This window comes from Jaculus jaculus, chromosome 5 (assembly GCF_020740685.1).
Source record: "Jaculus jaculus isolate mJacJac1 chromosome 5, mJacJac1.mat.Y.cur, whole genome shotgun sequence".
Classification (NCBI taxonomy): Eukaryota; Metazoa; Chordata; class Mammalia; order Rodentia; family Dipodidae; genus Jaculus; species Jaculus jaculus.
This window is the reverse complement of record NC_059106.1, coordinates 61441102-61465825: the sequence shown is the minus strand read 5'-3', so window position 1 is coordinate 61465825 and position 24724 is coordinate 61441102. Positions and strand designations below refer to the sequence as shown.

General features: G+C 42.9%; 1 protein-coding gene across 1 annotated transcript; it reads right to left on the bottom strand.

Annotated features, from left to right (window-relative positions):
• Positions 1-24724, bottom strand: Ythdf2 (YTH N6-methyladenosine RNA binding protein 2). The gene is made up of 5 exons (XM_004671256.3): positions 24527-24724; positions 23927-23951; positions 23225-23304; positions 16945-18528; positions 1-853 (listed from the first exon to the last, which is right to left on the bottom strand). The coding sequence occupies exons 1-5, from the start codon at positions 24551-24553 to the stop codon at positions 830-832; spliced, it is 1740 nt and encodes a 579-aa protein (XP_004671313.1). The 5' UTR covers positions 24554-24724; the 3' UTR covers positions 1-829.

Below are 24724 nucleotides of genomic sequence, written 5' to 3'. Positions count from 1 at the left end.
TGATGCTCAACAGGATCTCACGTTTATTGAGAAGTGATTAATGGTAAAAAGAAAGGCAATGCCCTTTCCTCATTGGCTGAACAAGAAACTGAAGAAACATTCACTACACATTTTACAGTATTTTTCTCTTCCAAAATGCATTTCTGAAAACGAGATTTTTTTTTAACCACTGTTCTTAGCTTTGAAATCAAATTAATCCTGACATATTCAGTATAATGTACAAGAACAGAACATTTCTTAGGACTCCTAGTACTTTTACTTTGAGTAACAAAGGGTCAGAGAAAATGAACCACCCTTATAGACACAACCTTGGGTAACACTGTTAAACTCTCCTTGACAAAAATTCTTCATAAAGTTCTTCCAGTTCGGAAGGGAAAAATCAAATTCCCACTTTCATGGGTGGACACCCAAAACCTTCGCAACTCAAGTGTTCTTCCAAGTGCAAATGTCAAAATGGGAAGAGGAAAGGGTTTAAAAATTAGAGAAAACTGTATGCACTTACGGACTCAAAAATCCGAAAAACATAGTAAAAAGACAAAAAAACAAAGCATTATGCTCTGAATCACAACCAAAGCCAAAATAAAAGGGACATTTTTTCACCTAAACTACCTAGAGGGATTTTTTGTTTCTTTTTCTTTTTTTTCCTTTTTTTTCCATTTTCCAGTTAAGTCCTATGTCTTTTGTGAAATTCCAATACTTAAACTGCAAGTCTGCAATCGTCTCTGAAGTCAATGAAATTAAGAAAAATGTCCTAATTTTCTTGAAGGTCATTCTGTCCTCTTGGGATATGCAGATGCAACCGTTGCTGCAGTCTGTACAGAACCACTTTCTATTTCCCACGACCTTGGCGTTCCTATGAAGAAAAAAGATGACATGGTTAGCTAAAATTCATCTGAAACATATTTTATCTGAAGTATTAAAGCTTCACAGAACACAAATTTACTTATATGTGCTGGATAAAATAGTTCCACAGTAAATACCTAGCTTTAACTTCTTAGATTTTTTCTCCTTTTGCTTAATATATTTTCCTTTTTCAAGGTAGGACCTCATTCTAGCCCACACTGACCTGGAATTCACTCTGCAGTCTCAGGGTGGCCTTGAACCCATGGCGATCCTCCTACCTCTGCCTCCTCAGTGCTGGGATTACAGGTGCGCACCACCATACCTAGCACTACTTTCACTTATGAGAGAACACGTACATACACATGCACCCTAGCACCTTTTGCTGCTGCAAATGAACTCCAGACACATGCTCCACTCTGTGCATCTAGCTTTAAGGTACTGGGTCAGCAGACTTTTTAAGAAAGCACCTCCAGGGCTGGAGGGATGCCTTAGCAGTTTAGGTGTTTGCCTGCAAAGCCAAAGGACACAGGTTTAATTACCCAGGACCCATGTTAGTCAGATGCACAAGGGAGTGCATACATTTGAAGTTCATTTGCAGTGGCTGGAGGCCCAGGTGTGCCCATTTTCTTTCTCTCACTATTCCCTCCCTCTTTCTCTGTCAAATAAATAAATAATAAGCAAAAAAGAAAGCACTTCTAAACCAGGTGTGGTGGTACATGCTTTTAATCCCAGCACTCAGAAAGCAGGGGTAGGACTGCTGTGAGTTCAAGGCCACCCTGAGACGATATGGTAAATTACAGGTTAGCCTGGGCTTGAGAGAGACCCTACCTAGAAGGGGGGAAAAAAAAAAAAGCCTCTAACCACTGAGAAATCTCCCCAGGCTCCTCCCTGATGTCCACTCCTCTCCCCAGAGTCTTTGTTCTAGCTCAGGCTGACCTAGAATTACTACTAGCTCAGGCTGGCCTTAAACATCTGATTGTCCACCTCTACCTCTCCAAGGGCCAGGCCTACAGGCATGTACAACAATCATATCTTGCCTACTTCTTAGATTTTAAACCAAAGTAGCAAAACTCAAGCAATTTTCTTTGACTTAAAAATACACTACGTGCCAGGCATGGTGGGGCACGTCTTTAATGCCAGCACTTGGGAGACAGAGGTAGGAGGATTGCTAAGAGCTAGAGGCCACCCTGAGACTACATAGTGAATTCCAGCTCAGCTTAGCTGCAGTGAGACCCTACCTTGGAAAACCAAAATGACTATTACATTCATTTTCCTTTTACATTTGGTTTCAACCAATGATTAGCCAAAAATAATGGCCAATAACTTCATACATCAGTTTTGAAAAAGGGAGGCAGCAAGCACAACACACTAATGCAAAATCCTAAGTGCACTAGAGCCAGACCAACCTACATGTAAATCCCACCTGAAACCCTAAGGCCCTGAAAAATGAGTGCATGGACCTAATTCTTTATTGTTATTGTTTGTTTTTCAAGGTAGGGTCTTGTTCTCTCTCTCAAATAAATAAATAAATAATATATATTTTTAAAAGACTGAAAATACTAAAGTTTCTTAAGGTAACCTACGTACAACAGAAGAAGAACCAAGATTCACACAAAGGACTATGTGGCTACCACATCCATGCCCTTTCAACAGTATGTAACTATAAATATTGATGTAAAGCCAGGCGTGGTGGCCCACGCCTTTGATCCCAACACTCAGGAGGCAGAGGTAGGAGGATCACCATGAGTTCGAGGCCACCCTGAGACTCCATAGTGAATACCAGGTCAGACTGGGCTAGAGTGAAACCCTACCTCGAAAAAACAAAATAAATAAATAATTATATATACATACACACATACATACATAGGATTTTTCTTGTCTCTTTCAAAGCAAGATCTTATGCTACTTCAGGCTGACCTGGAATTCACTATGTAGTCTCAGCGATTCTCCTACCACTGCCTCCCAAATGCTGGAATTAAAGGTGTGCATGTGTGCCACTTCACCCTGGCTAAACTATATTTTTAAAACCTCAACACACATCTAGGAAAACAATAAATTTCTAAACTACACAGTTAAGAAATTAGCAATAAGGGCTGGAGAGAGGGCTTAGCAGTTAAGGCGTTTGCCTATGAAGCCAAAGGTTCCAGATTTGATTCCCAGGACCCACGTAAGCCAGATGCATGAGGGGCACATGTGTCTGGAATTCTTCTGCAGTAGCTGGAGGGCCTGGCATACCCATTCTCTCTCTTCTCTATCTCTGCTTGCAAATAAAAAAAAGTTTTTTTTAAGAAATAAGCAAGAATAAAAATACAACAATCACCAGGCATGGTGGCATACGCCTTTCATTCCAGCACTGGGAAGGCAGAGATTTGAAGCCACCCTGAGATGACATAGTAAATTCCAGGTCAGGCTGGGGTACACTAACACCCTACCTTGGAAACACACACACACACACAGACACACACACACAAATCAACAATATGCTGACTGCAATGTAAATTGTGGAATATGGTTTCTACCAAAATTCTCACTTAGTGTTGTTTTTTTGAGGTAGTAGGGTCTCACTCTGGCCCAGGCTGACCTGGCATTCACTATGTCGTCTCAGGGTGGCCTCAAACTCATGGTGATCCTCCTACCTCTGCCTCCTGAGTGCTGGGATTAAAGGCGTGCGCCACCACGTCCGGCTTTCATTTACTGGTTTTTTTTTTTTTTGTTAATTTTATTTATTTATTTTTTTAAAGAGAGAGAGATACAGAAATAGGCAGAGAGAGAGAGAATGGGCACACCAGGACCTCTGGCCACTGCAAACTCCAGATGCATGTGCCTCCTTGTGCATCTGACTTAAGTGGGTCCTGGGTAGTCAAACCTGGGTCCTTTCACTTTGCAGGCAAGCACATTAACTGCTAAGCCATCTCTCCAGCCCACTCATTTAGTTGTTTTTTTTTTTTTTGTTTTTTTATTTGAGAGAAAGAGAGAGGGGAGGGGAGAGAATGGGCACACCAGAGCCTCTAGCCACTGAAAATGAACTTAACACATTGTTCATCTGGCTTATGTGGGTACTGGAAAATCAAACCTGGGTCCTTAGACTTCGCAAACAAATGTCTTAAACTACTAAGCCATCTCCCCAGCTCACACTTAATATTTTTGGACTGCAGTTGATCACATCTAACTGTAACTGCAGAAATCAAAATAACAAGCCCTGGGGAGATAGTTTAGCAGTTAAAGGGAAATACTGGCAAAGCCTGTCAGCCCAAGGTTGGCTATCCTAAAACCCGCCTTAAAAAGCCAGACACATCCGGTCATGGTGGCACACTCAAAGGGGGTGGATATAGGAGGATCGCCATGAGTTCAAGGCCACCCTGAGACTACATAGTGAATTCCAGGTTAGCCTAGAGCAAGACCCTACCTGGGGGAAAAAAAAAAAAAAGACAGACACAAGAAATGGCACAAGTTATCTGTCATTAATTTGCAGTGGCAAGACCCCCTGGTATGCACACATCCATTCACACACATAAATACTTTCTAGTGCATGTCTTCAATCCCAGCACTTAAGAGGCTGAGGTAGGACCACCTAGAGTTCGAGGCCACTCTGAGACTACACAGTGAATTCCTGGCCATCCTGAGCTAGTATGAGACCCTATCTCAGGAAAAAAAAAAAAAAAAAAAGAGAAACTAATGATTAATCAAAACAAAGAAGTATAAAGTGATGTGTTGCTACAGTCATTCATAAAAGATCTTTGTGCAAATACTTCAATTATATTATATTCAGCTCTACTGACAGCCTAATAAGGTTATTTTCCTTTATTTTAAAAACACCTCTGGGAGACAGATGGTTAAGTAGTTAAGGTGCTTGCCTGCTTAGCCTAAGGACCCAGATTTGACTCCCCATAACTCACATAAGCCAGATGCACATGGTAGAGCATGCTTCTGGAATTCATTTGCAGTGGCTGGAGGCTTTGATGCACTAAGTCTCTCTTTCATAAATATTTTTAGAAATAAAAATGGGGAAAGGGTGTGGTGGCACACACCTTTAATCCCAGCACTCGGGAGGCAGAGGTAGAATCACCATGAGTTAAGAGGCCACCATGAGATGACATAATGAATTTCAAGCCAACCTGAGCTAGAGTGAGACCCTACCTCGAAAAACCAAAAATAAAAAATAAAACCAAAGAACCCAGATTCAATTCTCTAGAACCCATGTAAGCTAGCTGCAAAAGGTGGTGCATGTTTCTGTAGTTCATTTGCAGCAGCTGAAGACCCTGGCATGCCCATTCATATTCTTTGTCTCTCTCAAATAAATAAATAAAATAAAAAACTCAGAGCCAGAGGCAGTGGTACTCACCTGTAGCTTCAGTAAATTCTTTTTGGGGGGGTATGGTTTTTCAAGGTAAGGGTCTTGCTCTAGCCCAAGCTGGCCTGGAATATGTAGTCTCAGGCTGGCAATTCTCCTACCTCTAGAATTGAAGGCGTGCATCCCCACGCCCAGCTTCAATAAATTTTTTAAGTACAAAACAAACATTGTCTTAAATCAGTATGGGGGAGGGGATTTATATTCCAAAGCTCTCCACATCTACCCTGCTCTCCTCTTTCCCCTGTGCAGACTTACTGGCCCCCAAGTAAACTAACATTCATCATAAATAATCCTGAATTACCAAAGAACTTTTCTGGGTTCTAATTCTAGCTCTGCCAAAAATGATATAAACTACAGTTTGTGGATAAATAGGCAGCCACGTATAGTGGCATGCCTTTAATCCCAGCACTCCAGAGGTAGAAGTAGGATTGTTGTTAGTTTGAGGCCAGTATGAGACTACATAATGAATTCCAGGTCAGCCTGGGCAAGAGAAAGACTACCTTGAAAAACCAAAACCAAAGGGGGAAAAAAAGGGGGGCAACACCCTCCCCACTCAATTCTATAATCTTTCCATGTACATTATCCAGCACACTCTCTCCCTTACTCCTGCTGCCTGTAAGTACAACCCTTACAACTTTCAAGTGGACATGGAGATTATAGAGAGAAGACTGAATTTGCTATTGATTTTTTTTTTTTTTCTTTTGGTTTCCCAAGGTGAGGTCTCACCTGGAATTCACTATGTAGTCTCAGGGTGGGCTCAAACTCATGGCCATCCTCCTAACTCCGCCTCCCAAGTGCTGGGATTAAAGAAATGCACCACCATGCCCAGCTTACATCTTGATTCTTATAATAAAAGGTGAAGAGTTTAAATAAAGGCTGAAAGCCAGGCATGGTGTGGTGGCACATACCTTTAATCCCAGCACTACAGGGGCAAAGGTAAGAAGATCACCATGAGTTCAAGGCCACCCTGAGGCTACACAGTGACTTCCAGGTCAGCCTGAGCTAGAGTTAAACCCCTACCTCAAAAAGATATATAAATAAAGACTGAGGTTTTAATTATGTTTTCATAAAACCACAAAAAAAAGGATACTGGCTTCATATATCAGCAGATAATACAACATTATCAGTTATTTTAAATATGAAGACATTACACAGCACAACAAAAGACCTTTGAGGCAAAATAAATTCCAGTCCTAGCTTACTTACTAACTAGCAGTCTTGAGAAAGTTATTATTCCTTTTTGAGTCTGTTTCTTAACTGTAAAAGAAAGATGATACTACCTAGGCATGGTGGTGCACGCCTTTAATCCCAGCACTCTGGAAGGATCACCATGAGTTTGAGACCACCCTGAGACTACATAGTGAATTCCAGGTCAGCCTGGACTACAGCAAGACACTGGACTACAGCAAGACACTGGAAAAAACAACAAAGAAAGATAATACTACCAATTTTACAGGATCATTGCCAAGTGAAAAGGCTGCTAGCTGCCCAGAGTAGCACATGTCTGTTAATTTTAACCCTTGGGAGGCTGAAGAAGGAAGACCACAAGTTCAAGGCCAGCCTGGGCTATATAGGGGAGGGAGGATAGAAAGGGTCTATTATATAGATTTCCAACAAATATGGGTAAATAAAATGATAGGAGAAGAAAAGAATAAATATTATCTAATGTATGATTAAAACTACATAGAGGTCTGGAGAGATGGCTTAACAGTTAAGGCATTTGCCTGCAAAGCCATAGGACCTAGATTCGATTCCCCAGGACCCACATAAGCCAGATGCACAAGGTGGCACATGTGTATGGAGTTCATCTGCAGTGGCTGGAGGCCCTGGTGTGCCCATCCCCCCCGTCTCTGTCAAATAAAATAAAAAAACTAGAGAGACCAGACATGGTGGCATTGGTGGCACATGCAGAATGCTGACATAGGGGACCACTGGGCATTCAAGGCCTGCCTGAGACAAAGTGAATTCCAGGTCAACCTGGGCTAGAACAACACCCTACCTCATAAAACAAAAGTTTTTTATTGTTGTTATTTTAAATTCTGTGTATGCTGGGCGTGGTGGTACACACCTTTAATCCCAGTACTCGGGAGGCAGAAATAGGAGGATCGCTGTGAGTTCAAGGGCATCCTGAGACTACAGAGTGAATTCCAAGTCAGCCTGGGCTACAGTGAGACCCTACCTCGAAAAACGTAAAAAAAAAAAAAAAAAAAAAAAAGTTCTGTGTGTTGAATCAGGTGTGGTGCATGCCTTTAATCCCAGCACTCAAGAGGCAGAGGTAGGAGGGGAGGATCGCCTTGAGTTCAAGGCCACCCTAAGACTACATAGTGAATTCCAGGACAGCCCAGACTAGAGCAAGACCCTACACCTTGGGGAGGGAGAAAAAAAAAAAAAGCACTCGTGTTGAGAGGATGGAGAGATGGCGTTGCAGCTAAAGACCCTTGCTTGCAAATCCTGACGGCCCGGTGTGAGTCCTTAAAGAAAATCATGTAGCATTGTGTACAAACTACACAACCCTCCTCTAACACTTTCCCCTCGTGGTCCAGAGGATAAATCTGTATCATGAATATGCTAGGTAGGCAGTTCACCACTGAGCTATATATAGTCCACACACAGTAGATCAGCTCAACAACATAATGTAAATGCTGTGTGGACTGTATTGTTGAGGGAATAATGACCAGAGACTGTATATATGTTCAGCACAGATGTAAATTTTTTGGCAGTGCTGGAGACTAAACCAGGGTGTTACATGTGTAATATTCTACACCATTGAGCTACACTAGCACTTAAACATTTCTCGTCAGGTCAGCTGAACTTACAGATGCAGAATCCATGGCTATGGAAGGCAGACTTTAAGCGTGCTAGAGTTGGAAAGACCAGCTGCCTGACCTCTGCTCTACACCCAACACCTCTAACCTATGGGCTGGTAGCCACTGTTCCTCCTACATCTTTCCACTATCTTTCCAGACCTCCTACACTTAGTGCTCCATAAGAACTTTCTATAACCATGACTGGTCTCACTGTTCTCATCTGCACTTGGTCTCAGCACTGAATTATTGTCCTATACTATTTCATGTGATATAATTATTCCTTGATATTTTCTCACTAGCTAACTGGGATTAAGTCAATCCCACCAGTTCAACTAGGGATTGTTGTTTTGCATGGATGCAATGCATTAGCAGTACTGAGCTACCTTTCTTGGAAGTAGCATTTTGTCCAGAAGGTGGCAGCAGCACGCAAACTTAAACTTACTCATCTCTGGTGAAGAAAAAGATTTTCTGAACTGCTATACTATATACTCAGAGCCTGTCTCCTTTGACCATTTTCTGACTTTAGAAATCACTCTTGCTAATCATAATTCACGAAGACAGTACCTTCTTTTCCTCTACATGAAACTCAAGAGCTACAGCAAAGTCCTCTATCATTCTGACCCTTAAACTATAACTTTCAGAGCAATGTTGCAAATGTTAATATATAGCCTTCTCCATTTGCTCTGGGAATCTTCCTCTAGGCCTCTTCAACCCCCTTCCCACTAAATAAACCAACAGAGATGCTGAGCTTGCAGAATCGTCCCTTTTTTTTGGGGGGGGGGGGAGCAGAGAAACAGTATCTAGCCCAGGCTGGCTTACTAGATAAAAGCTCCCTAAGTAGAAGATGACCTTGAATTTCTGATCCTCCACTTCTCCCAGTTTTGGAATTAGTCATGTGCCACACCATGCCTAGTTTATTCACTATTTTTGAATAAACAGAATGAACTCTTCCATGTCTTTCTATACTGAGAGCTGGTAATGCCCAAATTTCCATCAATAAGTATCTCTTTCTAGCTCCAGATCACCTTCCCCCCCCCCTTTTGTTGGTATTACTATCCTTTGTATTATTACCTTTCTATCCCATAGACATTCAATCACTCTTTTCAAAAACTCAGTAAAAAGCGCAGTGTGGTGGCTCACACATTTTTTTTGTTGTTTTGAGGTAGTGTCTCGCTCTAGCCCAGGCTGACCTGGAATTTACTATGCAGTCTCAGGGTGACCTCAAACTCACTGTGATCCTCCTACCTCTGCCTCGAGTGCTGGGATTAAAGGCATGCATTTTTTTTTTAAATTTTTATTTATTTATTTATTTGAGAGCGACAGACACAGAGAGAAAGACAGATAGAGGGAGAGAGAGAGAATGGGCGCGCCAGGGCCTCCAGCCTCTGCAAACAAACTCCAGACGCGTGCGCACCCTTGTGCATCTGGCTAACGTGGGACCTGGGGAACCGAGCCTCGAACCGGGGTCCTTAGGCTTCACAGGCAAGCGCTTAACCGCTAAGCCATCTCTCCAGCCCAAAGGCATGCATTTTTATGGTTAAGAGCCTTACCCACTGAACTATCTCCCCAGCCCTTTTTTTTTTTTTTTCTTTTGTTCCCCTTTGGTTTTTCAAGGTAGGGTCTCACTCTAGCTCAGGCTGACCTGAAATTCACTATGTAGTCTCAGGGTGGCCTCAAACTCATGGTGATCCTCCTACCTCTGCTGGAATTAAAGGCATGCACCACCACGCCCAGCTCCCCAGCCCTCTTACTTTTAATTTCTATCTGGTGGTTTGTTCACTTAGCTTCAGAACAATTAAGGTACTCATTCATTCATCATGGAAGAGTTGGAATTGTTTTGGACACTACCTCTTCATATTTTTTTTCTTTTTTGAGAGGATGGTCCTGAGGATAGAACTAAGTCTTGTGCATGTTATGCAAAGTACTCCTTACTACATATCCAACCCTAATGATTATTTAAGACTTTTATTATTACAGTAATCCTATAAAATTACTGAAGGCTGATAAATTACAGCATAAAAATCTTATACCTGGGCTGGAGAGATGGCTTAACAGTTAAGGTGCTTGTCTGCAAAGTCAACTGACCTCAGTTTGATTTCCCAGGAACCATGTAAGCCAGATGCACAAGATGGCACATGCATCTGGAGTTCATTTGCAGTAGCTGGAGACCCTGGCCCACACCTACTCATATTCTCTCTCTCCCCCTCCCTCCCTCTTTCTCTCAAATAATAAATAAATATTTTAAAAATAGAATCTTGGGCTGGAGAGAAGTCTTAGCAGTTAAAGCACTTGCCTGCAAAGCCAAAGGACCTCAGTTCAATTCCCCAGGACCAAGTTAGCCAGATGCACAAGGGGGCACACACATCTGGAGTTCATTTGCCGTGGCTGGAAGCCCTGGCATGCCTATTCTCTCTCTCTCCCCCTCTCTCAAATAAATAAATAAATAAGATTTAAAAGAGAGAGAGAGAGAATATGAATGTCAGAAGCCAGCATGCCTTTAATCCCAGCACTCAGGAGGCAGAGGTAGGAGGATCACCATGAGTTTGAGGCCACCCTGAGACTACATAGTGAATTCCAGGTCAGCCTGAACTAGAGTGAGACTCTACCTCAAAACACACAAAAAAGAGAATATAACTCAGTTAGAGAAGTGCTTACCTAATTAATATGCACAAAGCCTTTGGTTTGATGCCTAACTCAGCAATATAGCACATGCCACACTGGAGGGGTAGAGATAAGAGGATCAGGAGTTGGGATCATCCTCAACAACATAGTGAGGCCAATCTAAGCTGAATGAGGCCCTGTCTCAGAAATTTCAAATAACCAATGTTCAATTAGCATTTACTAAACCACTCTAGTGAATTTAATTCAAACACATCCTTGATTAAAGTCAAAGCAGGACTAGAAAGATGGCTTAGCAGTTAAGGTGCTTGCCTGTTAAGCCCAAGGACCCAGGTTCAATTGCCCAGGTCCCATCTATGCCAGATGCACAAAGTGGTGCATGTGTCTGGAGTTCTTTTGCAGTGGCCAGAGGCCCTGGTGTATCCATTCACTCCTCTCTCCCTCTCTCTCAAATAAAAAACAAAGTTGAAAAAAAAAAGTTTTGTTTTGTAAAAAGGCACTTGTTTGCAAAACCTGAAGGCCTGGGTTCAACTCCCCAGTGCCCAAATGAAGCCAGTTGCACAAAGTGGCACATGCAACTGGACTTCATGTGCAATGACTGGAAGCCCTGAAGTGCTCATACACACTCTTCTCTTTCTCTCAAATAAATAAATGAATCTCCACTTTTAAAAATAAGAGTCAACATAAATTAACAGTGCTCAAATTTGTTACTTTACTTCTTCCCTTTTGTTCTAATTTATTTGTATGTGTGTTTGTACGGGCATGCCACTGCAAATGAGCACCAGATGCATGTACCACTTTCTGTATCTAGCTTTATGTGGGTGAGGGAGAACTGTACCTGGGTTGGCAAGCTATGGAAGCAAGCCAGTGCCTTTAAATATGAAGCCATCTTCCAGACCCCTTATTTTCTTTTCCTACCTTGTTTTGTTGTTGCTGTTTTGAGCAGTATCTCTCTGCATGCAGACCAGGTTGGCCTCAAATTTGTAGCAATCCTCCTTCCTCAGACTCCAAAAATACTTTTTTATAGCTATTACATAATTTTTAGATTTAGGATTAACATTAACCAGAATAGTAATTATATTATGACCACACTGGACATTAACAAGTTTAAAAAATAAATTTTAAGTTTTTCAAAGTAGGGTCTCATTCTAATCCAGGCTGAGCTAGAATTCACTATGCAGTCTCAGGCTAGCCTTGAACTGACAGCAATCCTACTTCAGCTTCCCAGAGTGCTGGGATTAAAGGCATGCAGTACCACACCAGGTTTCTTGTTTTTAGAAAATCGAATATTTTTATTTGAGATAGTATGAATGTAACAGAGCTTCTTGCCACTGCAAATGATCACCAGATGCATGCACCACTTTGTGCACATGGCCTTTTCTGGGTACCAAAGAATACAACCCAGGCATCAGGCTTTGCCTACAAGCACCTTAACCACTAAGCCATCTCCCCAGTCCTGCCTTCTTGCTTTTATCAAGATAGGGTCTCACTCTAGCTCAGGCTAACCTGAAATTCACTCTTTAGTTTCAGGGTGGCCTCGAGCTCACAGAGATCCTCCTACCTCTGCCTCTCAAGTGCTGAGATTAAAGATGTCAGCCACCACACCCAACCCTTCTTGCTTTTTTAAGATTTTCTTAAATATAATTAACTTATTTGAGAGAGTGTCAAAGTGAGAGAAAGAGAGACTGGGCACACCAGGGCCTCCAGCCATTGCAAACGATCTCCAGATGCATGCACCACCTTGCGCATCTGGCTTATGTGGGTACTTTGCTAAGCCACCTCTCTTGCCCCCTTCTTGCCTTTAAAACAAAATATTTTTAAGAGAGACTGATTGAGAGAGGGAACAGATATGATGGAGAGAGGAGTTTCAAAGAGGAAGGTGGGGGGAAGGAATTACCATAGGTTATTGTCTATAATTATGGAAGCTGTCAATAAAAAAATATTTTGGGGGGCTGAAGAGATGGCTTAGCAGTTAAGCACTTGCCTGTGAACCCTAAGGACCCCGGTTCAAGGCTCGAGTCCCCAGGACCCACATTAGCCGGGTGCACACGTCTGGAGTTCGTTTGCAGTGGCCGGAGGCCCTGGCGTGCCCATTCTGTCTCTCTATCTGCCTCTTTTTTTTTTTTTCTCTCTCTCTCCCTTTCAAATAAATAAAAATTAAAAAATTTAAAAAAATATTTTGGGGCTGGAGGGATGGCTTAGTAGTTAAAGTGCTTGCCTGCAAAGCCAAAGGACCCAGGTTCGATTCTCCAGGATCTGTTAGCCAGATGCAGAAGGGGGCGCATGTGTCTGCAGTTCGTTTGCAGTGGCTGCAGGCCCTGGTGCGCCCATTCCCTTTCTCCTTTTTCTGTCAAATAAATAATTTTAAAAAAATATTTTTATTGATTTAGTGAAGAGAGAAGCCAGGCATGGTAGTGCATGCCTCTAATCCCAGCATTCGGAAGGCAAAGGCAGGAGGATCGCTGTGAGTTTGAGGCCACCCTGAGACTACATAGTGAATTCCAGGTCAGCCTGGGCTAGACTGAGACCTTACCTCAAAAAAATTTTTTTTAATAGAAAAATACACTTTTTAGCTAGGCATGGTGGTGCATGCCTTTAATCCCAGCACTAAGGAGGCAGAGGTATGAGGATTGCCATGAATTTCAGGCCACCCTGAGACTATATAGTGAATTTCAGGTCAGCCTAGGCTAGAGTGAAACTCTACCTCAAAAAAAAAACAATAAATAAATAAGTAAATAAATGGGAAAGAAAGTGGCAGATAAAGAATAGGCACACTAGGGTCTCTAGCCACTACAAACATACTCCAGATGCATGTACCTCCTTGTGCTTCTGGTTTATGTGGGTACTGGTCAATCAAACCTCAGTCCTTAGGCTTCACAGGTAAATATGCCTTAACCACTAAGCCCAGGCCCCTTCTTGCTTTTACTCACAAAATATCACAGTTTTTCCCCCAAGATGAAGAATCTAAATAGTACACAGCCAGACATGGTGGCAAACACCTTTAATCCCAGCACCTGGAAAGCAGGGTTAAGAGTAAGGTCATGAGTTTGAGGTCATACAGAGACTAGAAGTCAATTCCAGGTCAGCTGGGGCTGATCCGACCTGGGGGGGAGGGGGGAAGGCATGGCTTGAGCCATCACACCCAGCCTGGGCTAGAGTGAGAAGAAAAACAGAGACACTGGGACCTCGCAACCCCACCCCCAAAACATTGTAGTACTAGAGCCTGTAATCCCAGTATACCTACAGTAAAGGAGGCAGAGACAGTTGAATTGCCCAGGGGCTAAAACCAGCGACTCTGCCTCAAAAGGTACACAATTAAGGTTGTCCTCCAACCTCCACATGCACCTGCACTCGTACACACATGAACACACACATACACCAAATTAAAACAAACTTGTCACACATATAACCAAAAGAAATCCAACTACTGTCTATAAAATCAAGGTAAATCTTAAATTGAATTTTGGAGAAAGAAAGGAATTTAAAGGTCTATCAAATAATGCTTATTTCCCCTTTCCTGCCAGCTAACTTCAATAATCTGGCACTCCAGCACAGTGCCTTCAGTACCACTAACAAGTGTATCTCCATATCTTACTCAACTGTTACACTACAAAACAAGATGGCAATTACTGGTTTAGGCTCAACTAAGCACCTCCAAGTAAAATCCAAAAGAAGGCCCACTTCCCACTGCTCAAAAGAATTGAGGTTTTCTTTAAGGTTTATTATTACTTGAGAAGGGGGAAGAGATCAGGCACTGCAAAAGAACTCCACATGCATGTGCCACCTTGTGCATCTGGCTTACATAGGTTCTGAGGAACTGAATGTGGGTCTTTAGGCCTCAAAGGTATTCAAAGCCAAGAATAAGTTTTTTGTATGTTTGTGTATTTATTAGAGACAGCGAGCGAGCCCGCACCAAGGCCTCTAGCCACTGCAAACAAACACCAAACCCCAAGCACTACCTTGTGCATCTGGCTTACATAGGATGTGGGAAATGAAACCTGGGTCCTTAAGCTTTGCAGACAAGCGCCTTAACCACTAAGTCATCTCTCCAGCCTAGAAATGAAGTTTTTAGTAGAAGTGTAATGAGTGCCTCAGGTCCTATATCATATCCCTCTGAATGTATGAAAATTTTAGAACTGGAGAGATGGCTTAGCAGCTAAAGTGCTTGCCAGCCAAGCCTAAGGACTTAAGTTCTACTCTACAGGCACATAAGCCAAATGCACAAGGTGACACAAGTGCACAAGGTCTTTCATGTACACTAGGTGGCACACGCATCTGGAATTCAATTACAGTGGCTGGAGGCCCTGGTACACCAATTCTTACTCTCCCCTTCCCTCTCTTCCTCCCCCCAACCCTACCCGTCACACATGCTTGTTCAATGGCTTGTACACACACATTTGCTCTCTTGGGCTCTCTCTCTCTCTCTCATAAAAAGAAAAGGCCAGTCTGTTGGGCTTTCCTCAAAAAAAAAAAAAAATTTAAGGCCGGGTATGGTGGCACATGCCTTTAATCGCAGCCCTTACGAGACAGAGGTGGGAGGATCACCATGAGTTCAAGCCACCCTGAAACTACATAGTGAATTCCAAGTCACCCTGAGCTATAGTGAGACACTACCTTGAAAAAAAAATTTTTTTATGTAGATTTACAGCCAGGAGTGGTAGTGCATGCCTTTAATCCCAGCATTCCAGAGGCAGAGGGAAGAGGAATGCCATGAGTTCAAGGCCACCCTGAGACTATATAGTGATTCCAGGTCAGCATGGGGTACAGTGAGACCCTGCCTCCAAAAAACCAAAAAAAAAAAAGACAGAGAAAGAGAGACTGATTGAGAGGGGGAGGGGATATGATAGACAGTGGAGTTTCAAAGGGGAAAGTGGGGGAGGGAGGGAATTACCATGGAATAGTTTATAATTATGGAAGTTGTCAAAAAAATTAAATTAAAAAAATAAGTAAATAAATATTTACATTAGATTGGTATAAAACCCACCACTCTAATTTTACATTTTATGTTTAAGTATAACCAGCTCATAGGCCTATCAAATATTATCAACCAACAAAAATGCCATCTTGTCCACAATCTCTTTATTTCCTTCCTACATTCAAAAATGTCCAGTTCAGAAGAAAAGTCTTAGGTCTTAGATAAAATATGACCTACCCAAACCAGTTTTGTGTGTTTTTGAGACAGGGTTGATCTATGTTGCCCAGGCTGCCTCAACCTCTTGAGCACTGACTACAGAAGTGACTACAGCCAGGCATGGTGGAGCACGCCTTTAATCCCAGAACTCAGGAAGCAGAGTTAAGAGGATCGCAATGAGTTTGAGGACACCCTGAGACTGCATAGTGAATTCCAGGTCAGCCTGGGCTGGAGTAAGACCCTACCTCGAGAAACTTTAAAAAAAAAACAAAAAACTATCATCTTTTCCAAATAAACTTCAGTTCTCTCTGATTCTGCTCAGGATTACACTTGCTACAGAAAAATCAGGAGAAAGTAACTCTTTCATAATAAAAGAGATAGCTTTATTCTGATCATCTGTAGCTTTTCTACAGCTGGGGATATAGCTCAGTGGCAGAGGGTTTGCCTAGCAAGTGAACATCCTTGGTTCAAGCCCCAACACTGAAAAAAAGAAAAAGGAAAGTGAACACTAGAAAAAGCACAAAGTTCTGATAAACACTCAGCAATATCAACTATCAGGGAAAAGATTTCAGATTTCTGTAATCTGTGACACATCAATTCTTAAAAATAACAAAGATTCTCAGGCTGGAGGGATGTGTTAGCAGTTGAGTCATTTTCCTGCAAAGCCTAAGGACTGAAGGTTCAATTTCCCAACACCTACATAAGCCAGATGCAGAGTGGTGCATGCTTCTGGAATTCGTTTGCAGTGGCTGGAGGGGCTGGTTTGCCCATTCTCTAAGTCTGTCTCTTTTCTCCCTCTCTATCTCTCTGCTTGCAAATAAATATTTTTTTAACAAGATTGTGACAAGACCAAAGATTAATTCTAACAGAGAACTTTCATATTTTTCTGTGATATTACAGCCTCAATATTTTCCTAATTACCATAACATCATTTCAATTATTCCTTTTAGATCTTTTCATACATTTGCCTCAATCATAAAACTTCAACTCGTATTTTCTACTTTTCTTTAAGCCCATGTGTGTATCATCCACTAATGCTTCACACTAGGATTCAAAAGACCAATTATATGTCAATAAAGCCTCTGGCTGCTTAAGGATATCATTACTTACAGAGGTTTATTAATCATTCACTCTGCTATCCTCTCTAGGTCCTCCTCCTTCTCTCCAAGTCTTAAGAGTGATAAGCCAGTTACCTTTTTAACACTTTCTTCTTCCTCTTGGCGTTTCTCATAGTGTGAGAAGTCATCAAAAATGGAAGTGGTGTGCTTGTAGCTGGCTATGATTTTCAACACCTGCTTAGCCTTTTCCAGAGGCACTTCCTGAGTGTCCCTAGAGTTGGTCACTGGTTTATTCTCGTTGTTCTCTAGACGAATGTGTCGCAGTTGGCTATTGGGAACGTCCTTCACAAAAATCCATCTGACATCAAAACGACCCTTCCATTTGTCCTGGGACCACACGCCTGCACATGTGTTGTAGTCCACAGCAGATTTCATTTCTGCAACGCCACAGAAGTGTCCACTGCCGTTGACACTGAAAAGTAAATAAACGGGGCCTTTCCCGTTCATGGAGCGATAAGCAGCATCCAGTCTCTTGTTCCCATGCTCTGTGCTGCACCAGATGTTATACTTAATAGAACGGTGGATATCGTCCTCAGAGTAGCTCTTAATGATGAACACTCGGCCATGTTTCAGATTCCAGTCAAAATCCTTAGGGTTATAATTATTAATGGACCGCAGCTTCTCCAACACTGGGTGGGGTTCTGAAGGAGTAGATCCAGAACCTGCCTGAGACTGTCCTACTCCATTACCATCCACCCCATTATGACCGAACCCACTGCCACGGTTCCGAGGTGCTACCCAGCGAGTTGGCTGTGCTGCCTGTTGCTGGACTGAGAGTTGGGCAGGCTGTGGTGGAGGTGGAGGCAATGGCTGTGTCTGTTGCCCTACTGATGTCTGAGCCACTGGTGGACTATTGTTGGCCTGCTGTCCTACAGGCTGAGGAGACCCCTGGGTTGGCTGACCTATATTCTGAACCAAAGCTTGTGAGGGGGCTTTGGCCACAGGACCTTTGTTATCCCAAGTCCCAATATCCATGTTATGCTTTATTGGGGGTGGTGGAAGACTTGACCCTGCGATGCCATTCTTGGTCTTCAGTTTAGGTTGCTGTTTCGCAGGCTTGCTAGCAATATCTGCCCAAGATGCTGGTTTTGGAGGAGCAATGGTGGCTGGAGGCAAACTACTAGAAGCCACGATGTTACTAGTAATGGACCCACTACCAACAGCAGAACCTACAACTTTCGGAACACTGCTTGCAACTTCTGTACTACCCAGCTTCAGTGCTGCCATCCCTTGGTCTATAGTATTCATGCCAGGTGCCTTATTGAGGGTCTCATTGGCAAAAGCTGACTGTCCATCAATCATGGCTCCACCTAAGGAGCTAGGTGCATAAGCATAATTGCTACTATATCCAGAACTCTGAGTAGACTGTCCCTGAGAACTGTTATTTCCCCATGCTGAGAAGTCAATCCCACTGGGAAAGAAATTAAAACCATGCTGACCAAGAAACGGAGTGCTACCTAGGGCTCCTGGTTGCCCAAACATTGCATCTGGTAGAAAGTGGGGCTCTCCGTTGCTCAGCTGTCCATAAGAAGTTAGATAGGGCATGGCTGTGTCACCTCCAGTAGACCAAGCAGCCTCACCCAAAGAGTAGGAAAAGCCAATGGAGGGGCTGTAGTAACTGGGTAAATAGGAGTCTGACATGGCAGTATATGCATTATTCTGTGGAAGAAAGAAAAAGGCATATTAAAAAAAGGGGCAGGGCATTTCCTTTCCCCATTAGTTATACACTTCAAATACTTCAGTCACTACTACAAAAAAAAAGTACATATTCAAGCCGGAAGTGGTGGCACACACCTTTAATCTCAGCATTTGGGAGGCAGAGGTAGGAGAATCACCATGAGGTCAAGGCCACCCTGAGAATACAGAGTGAATTCCAAGTCAGCCTGGACTATAGTAAGACCCTACCTCGAAAAAAAAAGAAAAGTATATATTCATAAGATCACCTTATATTAACTCACTGGGGTCTTTGTACTACATGAAATTTTAGTGTGATAACTAAACTTCAAACTTTAAGCTCTTTTTGTTCTTGTGGCTATTTTTATTTTTTATTATTATTTTGGATACAGAGTTTTGTTATACAGCCCTGACTGGACGCAAAATCATGGAAATACTTGTGCCTCAGACTCTAGAGTGCTAGGATAACATGCACCACTATACCTGGCTCTGTCTAAATATTTCAAGTCAGGCTGGAGAGATGGCTTAGAGGTTAAGCGCTTGTCTGTGAAGCCTGAGGACCCCGGTTCGAGGCTCGATTCCCCAGGACCCACATTAGCCAGATGTACAAGGGAGCCTGGAGTCCGTTTGCAGTGGCTGGAGGCCCTGGCACACCCATTGTCTCCCTCCCTCCCTCTCTGTCGCTCTCAAATAAATAAAGAAAAGTAACCAAAAAAATTTTTTTTAAATATTTCAAGTCAAGCTAACACACACAGTAACTTTTTTTTTCTTTTTGGGGGAGGTCGAGGTAGGGTCTTCCTCTAACCCAGGCTGACCTAGAATTCACTATGTAGTCTCAGGATGGCCATAAAATCACAGAAATCCTACTTCTGCCTTCCAAGTGCTGGGATTAAAGGCGTGCACCACCACGCCCGGCTTTGGATCTTAACTTTAGTACTACTAGAAAAGAAAACTCAGCATTTCACTAACAGTATGTCTTGCTCTAAGTAAATTTTGAAATGTTTATTTGTATTTATTTATTTACAAGCTGTGAGTGAGTATGCACATGCTAGGGCCTCTTGTGGCTGCAAACTAACTCCATATGCATTATATATGCTTTATGTGGGTACTAAAGTATAGAACCAGGACCAACCTAGGTCAGCAGGCTTCACAAGCCAAGTGCCTTTAGCTGCTGAGCCATCTCCTTGGTCTGTGTGGTCCCTGAAACAATGTTTTAATATTATTTTTGTTTTCTGTACCCTAGACTGGCCTAGCAATACTCTTGTCTCAGCTTCCTGAGAGCTAGACTTACAAGCATGAGCCACCACACCCAGCCAAGATGATACTTTTATTAAAACTAATTAGCTATTCTCTACTTTCTCTTCAGAGCCTATAACAAAAAAAAAGAAAAAGAAAAAAGAATTAGCTTTGGATTTAAGGACTGAGAATTTTCAAATATGCACCATTCAAACGCGGTGTTGTAGCACACACCTTTAATCCCAGCACCTAGAAGCAGAGGTAAGAGGATCGCTGTGAGTTCAAGGGTAGCCTGAGACTATATAGTGAATCCCAGGTCAGCATGGACTAGAGTGAGACTCTACCTTGAAAAACCCAAAGATGCATATTCAATCAGGAGTTGTTCACCAAAAAGGTGGCATAACATAGCATAGCATGGCTTGCGAAAACCATATTCAGCTATATAGGGAGTTTTGAGACCTACCTGGGCTATAAGAACCTTTCTCCGCCCCCACCCAAAAATCTCACCAAAGCCAAGTAATAGATTCACCAAGAAAAAGCAGAAAGAACTGGAAATTTCCAAGTTCCAACCCAAATATCTGCATAGGCATTCCCACCTCATAAACCAAAAGTAAGTCTCACTGAATAGTTTACAATGCTAGCCTCTTGGCAAACCATCTGAAAATTTCAGTAAGTATCACTATTTAATTATCAACACAGTGACTTCCAGGAGACTTAAAATGAAAAAAAAAAAAGTTTTGCTTCACTTATAAAATTAATACCTATCAGGTGAAATTCACATCTTTTCTATCTGGTAGGAAAATAGCCTACAACCTTAAAAGACATCATAAACAATCAAATATAAATTTATGCACCATTAGACTTCACATTAGGATGCAGATTATATTGTGCAAATCTCAATGTTTTTGCATAACTGGTTGTGCAAACATGTGTGAGCACATGTGTGTGTGTGTGCATGCCAAAAGACAACTTTGCACACTACAATCAAACTCATGTCCACGTTTATGAGACAAGCACTTTACCATCTGAATCTCCACAACCCCCTTAATCACTCTTGATCTTACTTTAGTTTATGTTGAAGATTTTGTTGTATGACTTTTATAGCTCACAGAATTTCTTATGAAAAGCCTTAAGTTTATAAAACTGGTCTCAGAAAATGATGCAGGTCAACTCATAATAGTCCACCTAAACTCCAAAAGTTCTAGTAATACAAGGACTCATTAAATATTAATCCATTAGCTACCAATAGGTAGCTCTGAGCTAATGAGTCTTGGATGAACTCAACGACCTTAGGCTCTGCTCTAAGCATGTATTATTACCAAGGCCAGTAGCAGTCCTTAGCCTTTAATATATCTAGTCAATATTAAAATTTTTATTAATGAGGTTTGTTAAAATGATTGTGTTTTTCCTTACCAATTTAAAACTTTCCTTAAAAACAAGTGTTTCCACACATATTCTCAAGTTTAAAAGTTCTCCAACCTTTAATCCCAGCACTCGGGAGGCAGAGGTATGAGGATCACCATGAGTTCAAGGCCACCCTGAGACTACAGAGTGAATTCCAGGTCAGCCTAGACCAGAGTGAGACCCTACCTCAAAAAACCAATACATAAAATAAAAATTTTAAAATAAATAAAAGTTCTCCAAGTGTTAAAATGTTAATAGAGGCAAACCATTATGTTAGTAATAAACTCAGTCTATAATCAATGAATTAAGCCTGAAGCATATTTCAGCAGTGGTGAAAAGGTGGCTTAAAGCCACATGAATTAGCATTATTTGGGGAAAAAGCTCAGTCTATAATCAATGAATTAAGCTTGAAGCGTTATTCCAACAGTGGTAAAAGGTGACTTAAAGCCACATGAATTAGCATATTTGGGGTTACCAACAACCCCTCACACACTCATTCATGAATTATGCCTGAAAATAAACTACCAAAAAAAAATCTGAGGTCATTCCTCAAGATTTATATTTTCACTCAATTTCTTAAAAATAAGACAATTAAACTTTAGTTTGACAAACAACAGAATCACTTAATGCCAGGTGTGGTGGAGGCAGAGATAAGAGGATCACTATAAATTCAAGGCCAGCCTGGAATTACAGAGTGAGCTCTAGGGCTGGAGAGATGGCTTGGTGGTTAAGGTGATTGACCACAGCGTGAGTTCCAGGTCAACCTGAGATCCTACCTCAGAAAAATAAACCAACAAAAGCACTTAGTATCATTAATAGATTATGCCAAGATGTAGGTGAATGTCTGCACCTGAACTGGCAGGTTCCCACATGCCCCAGAGCACAAAATTCTGAATTACACAATGTTTTACAAGAACTACCTAGAATTACGTTTCTAAATGTTCCCACTCTCCCTGTTATGATTATGTAAGCAAACTACTTCAATAGCAGGAACCTATTAATAGTTCATTCCTCTATTTCCTTCCATACTTTTTCAATTAGCTGGGTATCTTCTGTGCAAACTTTTCTCCAATCACTTGCTTAGATGGTTTTTGTATTTTCAATGCAGATAATCTTACATAGGCCATCTCAAAAGTTTTATGTTAAGAATCAGATATAAATATGAGCATGCACTTATATGTCTAGTTATTCAAAAATAACAACTGCATTTCTTACAGCTATATTCCTACAGGATATACAAATATTTCATGAATACCTTGGTCTTTTTCAATGTCTGGAAGAGACATTAACTTCTTCTTTGATCTAATAACCTTTGGAGTTTTATTAACCAAAACTTTGTGACTGTTCTGCAAATACAAAACTGCTGAATCAAACAGCTTCTGCATTTATAGATCATGTTACGTGTTGAAATCTATAAACAACTAATCTGTACTCAAATACTTTACAATTACCCAAAAAGGATTGTCGGGTGGTGGGTACTGGTACACTGTTGCAACACTGCCTCCACTACTACTAAGCTCCATGCTCAATCATTCTTGGTCTGACTACAGCTTGTGAAAGGCCAGTACATGAAGTTGTTTTACTGATGCTAAGCTCCACCGAAAATACCAAATATCCACTGCACGATGGGTTTAAGAGCTCAATAATGACTAGAGGATAGCTGTTCAGCTGACTGTGCATAAGAATTTCAGCTTTACATTACTAGTTAATTTTTACTAAAAGAACTGGTTTTCTGCGGTGAAACTTCAGATCATCTAACACTGGCCAGTGTTTTTAAGTTTTGTACTGCTATATTCTTGGTAAGGGAGGAAGAATTTAATTACTCAAGTTAACATGCAATGAAATGTTATCCGTACCATGGTCTCAAAGCACCTTGCTGACAATACATAGCAGTGGATCTTAGCCTATAACGCTGGTAGTAACTTTTATAACATTATTAGGAGTTAAGAAAGTGACCTCCCACACAAAAATGAGATGGAGCAGAGAAAGTCTAACAGCACACTATACCCTTTGATCAGATATAAAATGGTCAATTACTCACGGGCCTTGCTTGTGGGCTCAAGTAAGGTTCAAAATCATCATCATTTAGTCCATCCTTTTGATGTACAGATCCATTTTGTACTGGAGGGGGGAAAAAACCAAATTAGGAAATGCACCATTCCTACAAGCTCCATTCCAAAAGTCAAATATATACTAATGGGGGGGTGGAAGGATTTCTCACTAGTTCAGACAGCAACTAAGTTTGAACCCCGAAGGAAGAAAGATGAGTCCAAAGGCCGAAACAAGCTTCAGTGAGAGAAAAAAAGTCTCCCCCTCCACCCGGAGCAAGTTGATCTAAAAAGGTCATTTTATCGGCTCTACTGGATTCCAATTCCCTCCGGCCTCCCCTCCCCCCCGTCAACATGTGAGTTACTTCCAGAAAGTGATCCACGCGGATGAAAAACAAAGGCCTGCTGAGACCTACAGGAAACCAAGGACCTGAGGCCCTTCAAAAACCGATGCCACCCCCACCCTGCATGAATTACTCGTTGTGAACGAAAAAGCAGTTCGCCAGCTGCAAGAACACCACCAAAAAGGGTCAAGCACTTAGCGCGGAGGCACCTGCGAGCCCAGCGGCTTCGGCAAGGTCCTTTCCCCGGCCCAGCCCACCCCCGCCCCGCTAAGCGCTTCCCAGAGACCCCGCCCCCACTCCCGGCGCTCCCCTCCCGGCCCCGGGGGCCACCGGCGGAGCCAGGGCTTTTACCTTTGTTTCCTTGACCTTTTGGTCTCTGCAGGCGGAGGGGACGTCGCCGATCAGCAAGTTGTCCCGGGGAAGAAATGGAAAAGGAAAAGACACATGAACACAGGGCCCGGGCAGGGAATAAGAAAGGAGCAGGCCCCGAGGGGAGGCGTCAGGGATGGTGGTGAAGGTGGTAGCGGGGTGGGGGGGGACTGAAAACGGGAGGCGGGGAAAAGCGCTGAGACCGGCGGGGTACCTTCTTCCCGGGATGGGGGAAGGAGGGAGAAAAAGCGAGGGACGCGCCGGCAGCGGACACGAGGGCGCCGGGCTTCAAGGAAGGGGAAGGAAAGGAGGAAGGCAGCGCCGCGCCGCGCCGCGCCGCTCAAGGGTTAGGAGCGCGGCGCGGCTGCTGGCCTGCGGGACCCGGGCGGGGGGAAGAGCGGGCCAGGCGGGAGGCGCTGGGCGCGGCCGGACACGGAGCTCCAGAACCCCGGGCCCACGAGAGGAGGCGCCGCCGCCAGCCGCGGCCCGACCCGACCCGGCCGGGGGCGGCCGGAGCCTGGGCCTAGTCAGGCTCCGTCTCGACTTAACACAATGGCCGAGACATGCGGGCTGGGCCTGTACCTGTTCCAAGAGGCTGCTGGCCGACATGGCTCTCGGATCTTCACAGGTGGCGACGGCGGCGGACTCTCCTCGGGGCGGCGGAAGCGGCGGATGAGCCCCGGCGGCGGGGAGCAAGACGACGCGGTGGCGGCTTTTGTCCCTGACACTCGGCGGCGGAGCTTCGGCGGACGCAGCGGAGACACAGCGCGCGGCTCGGGC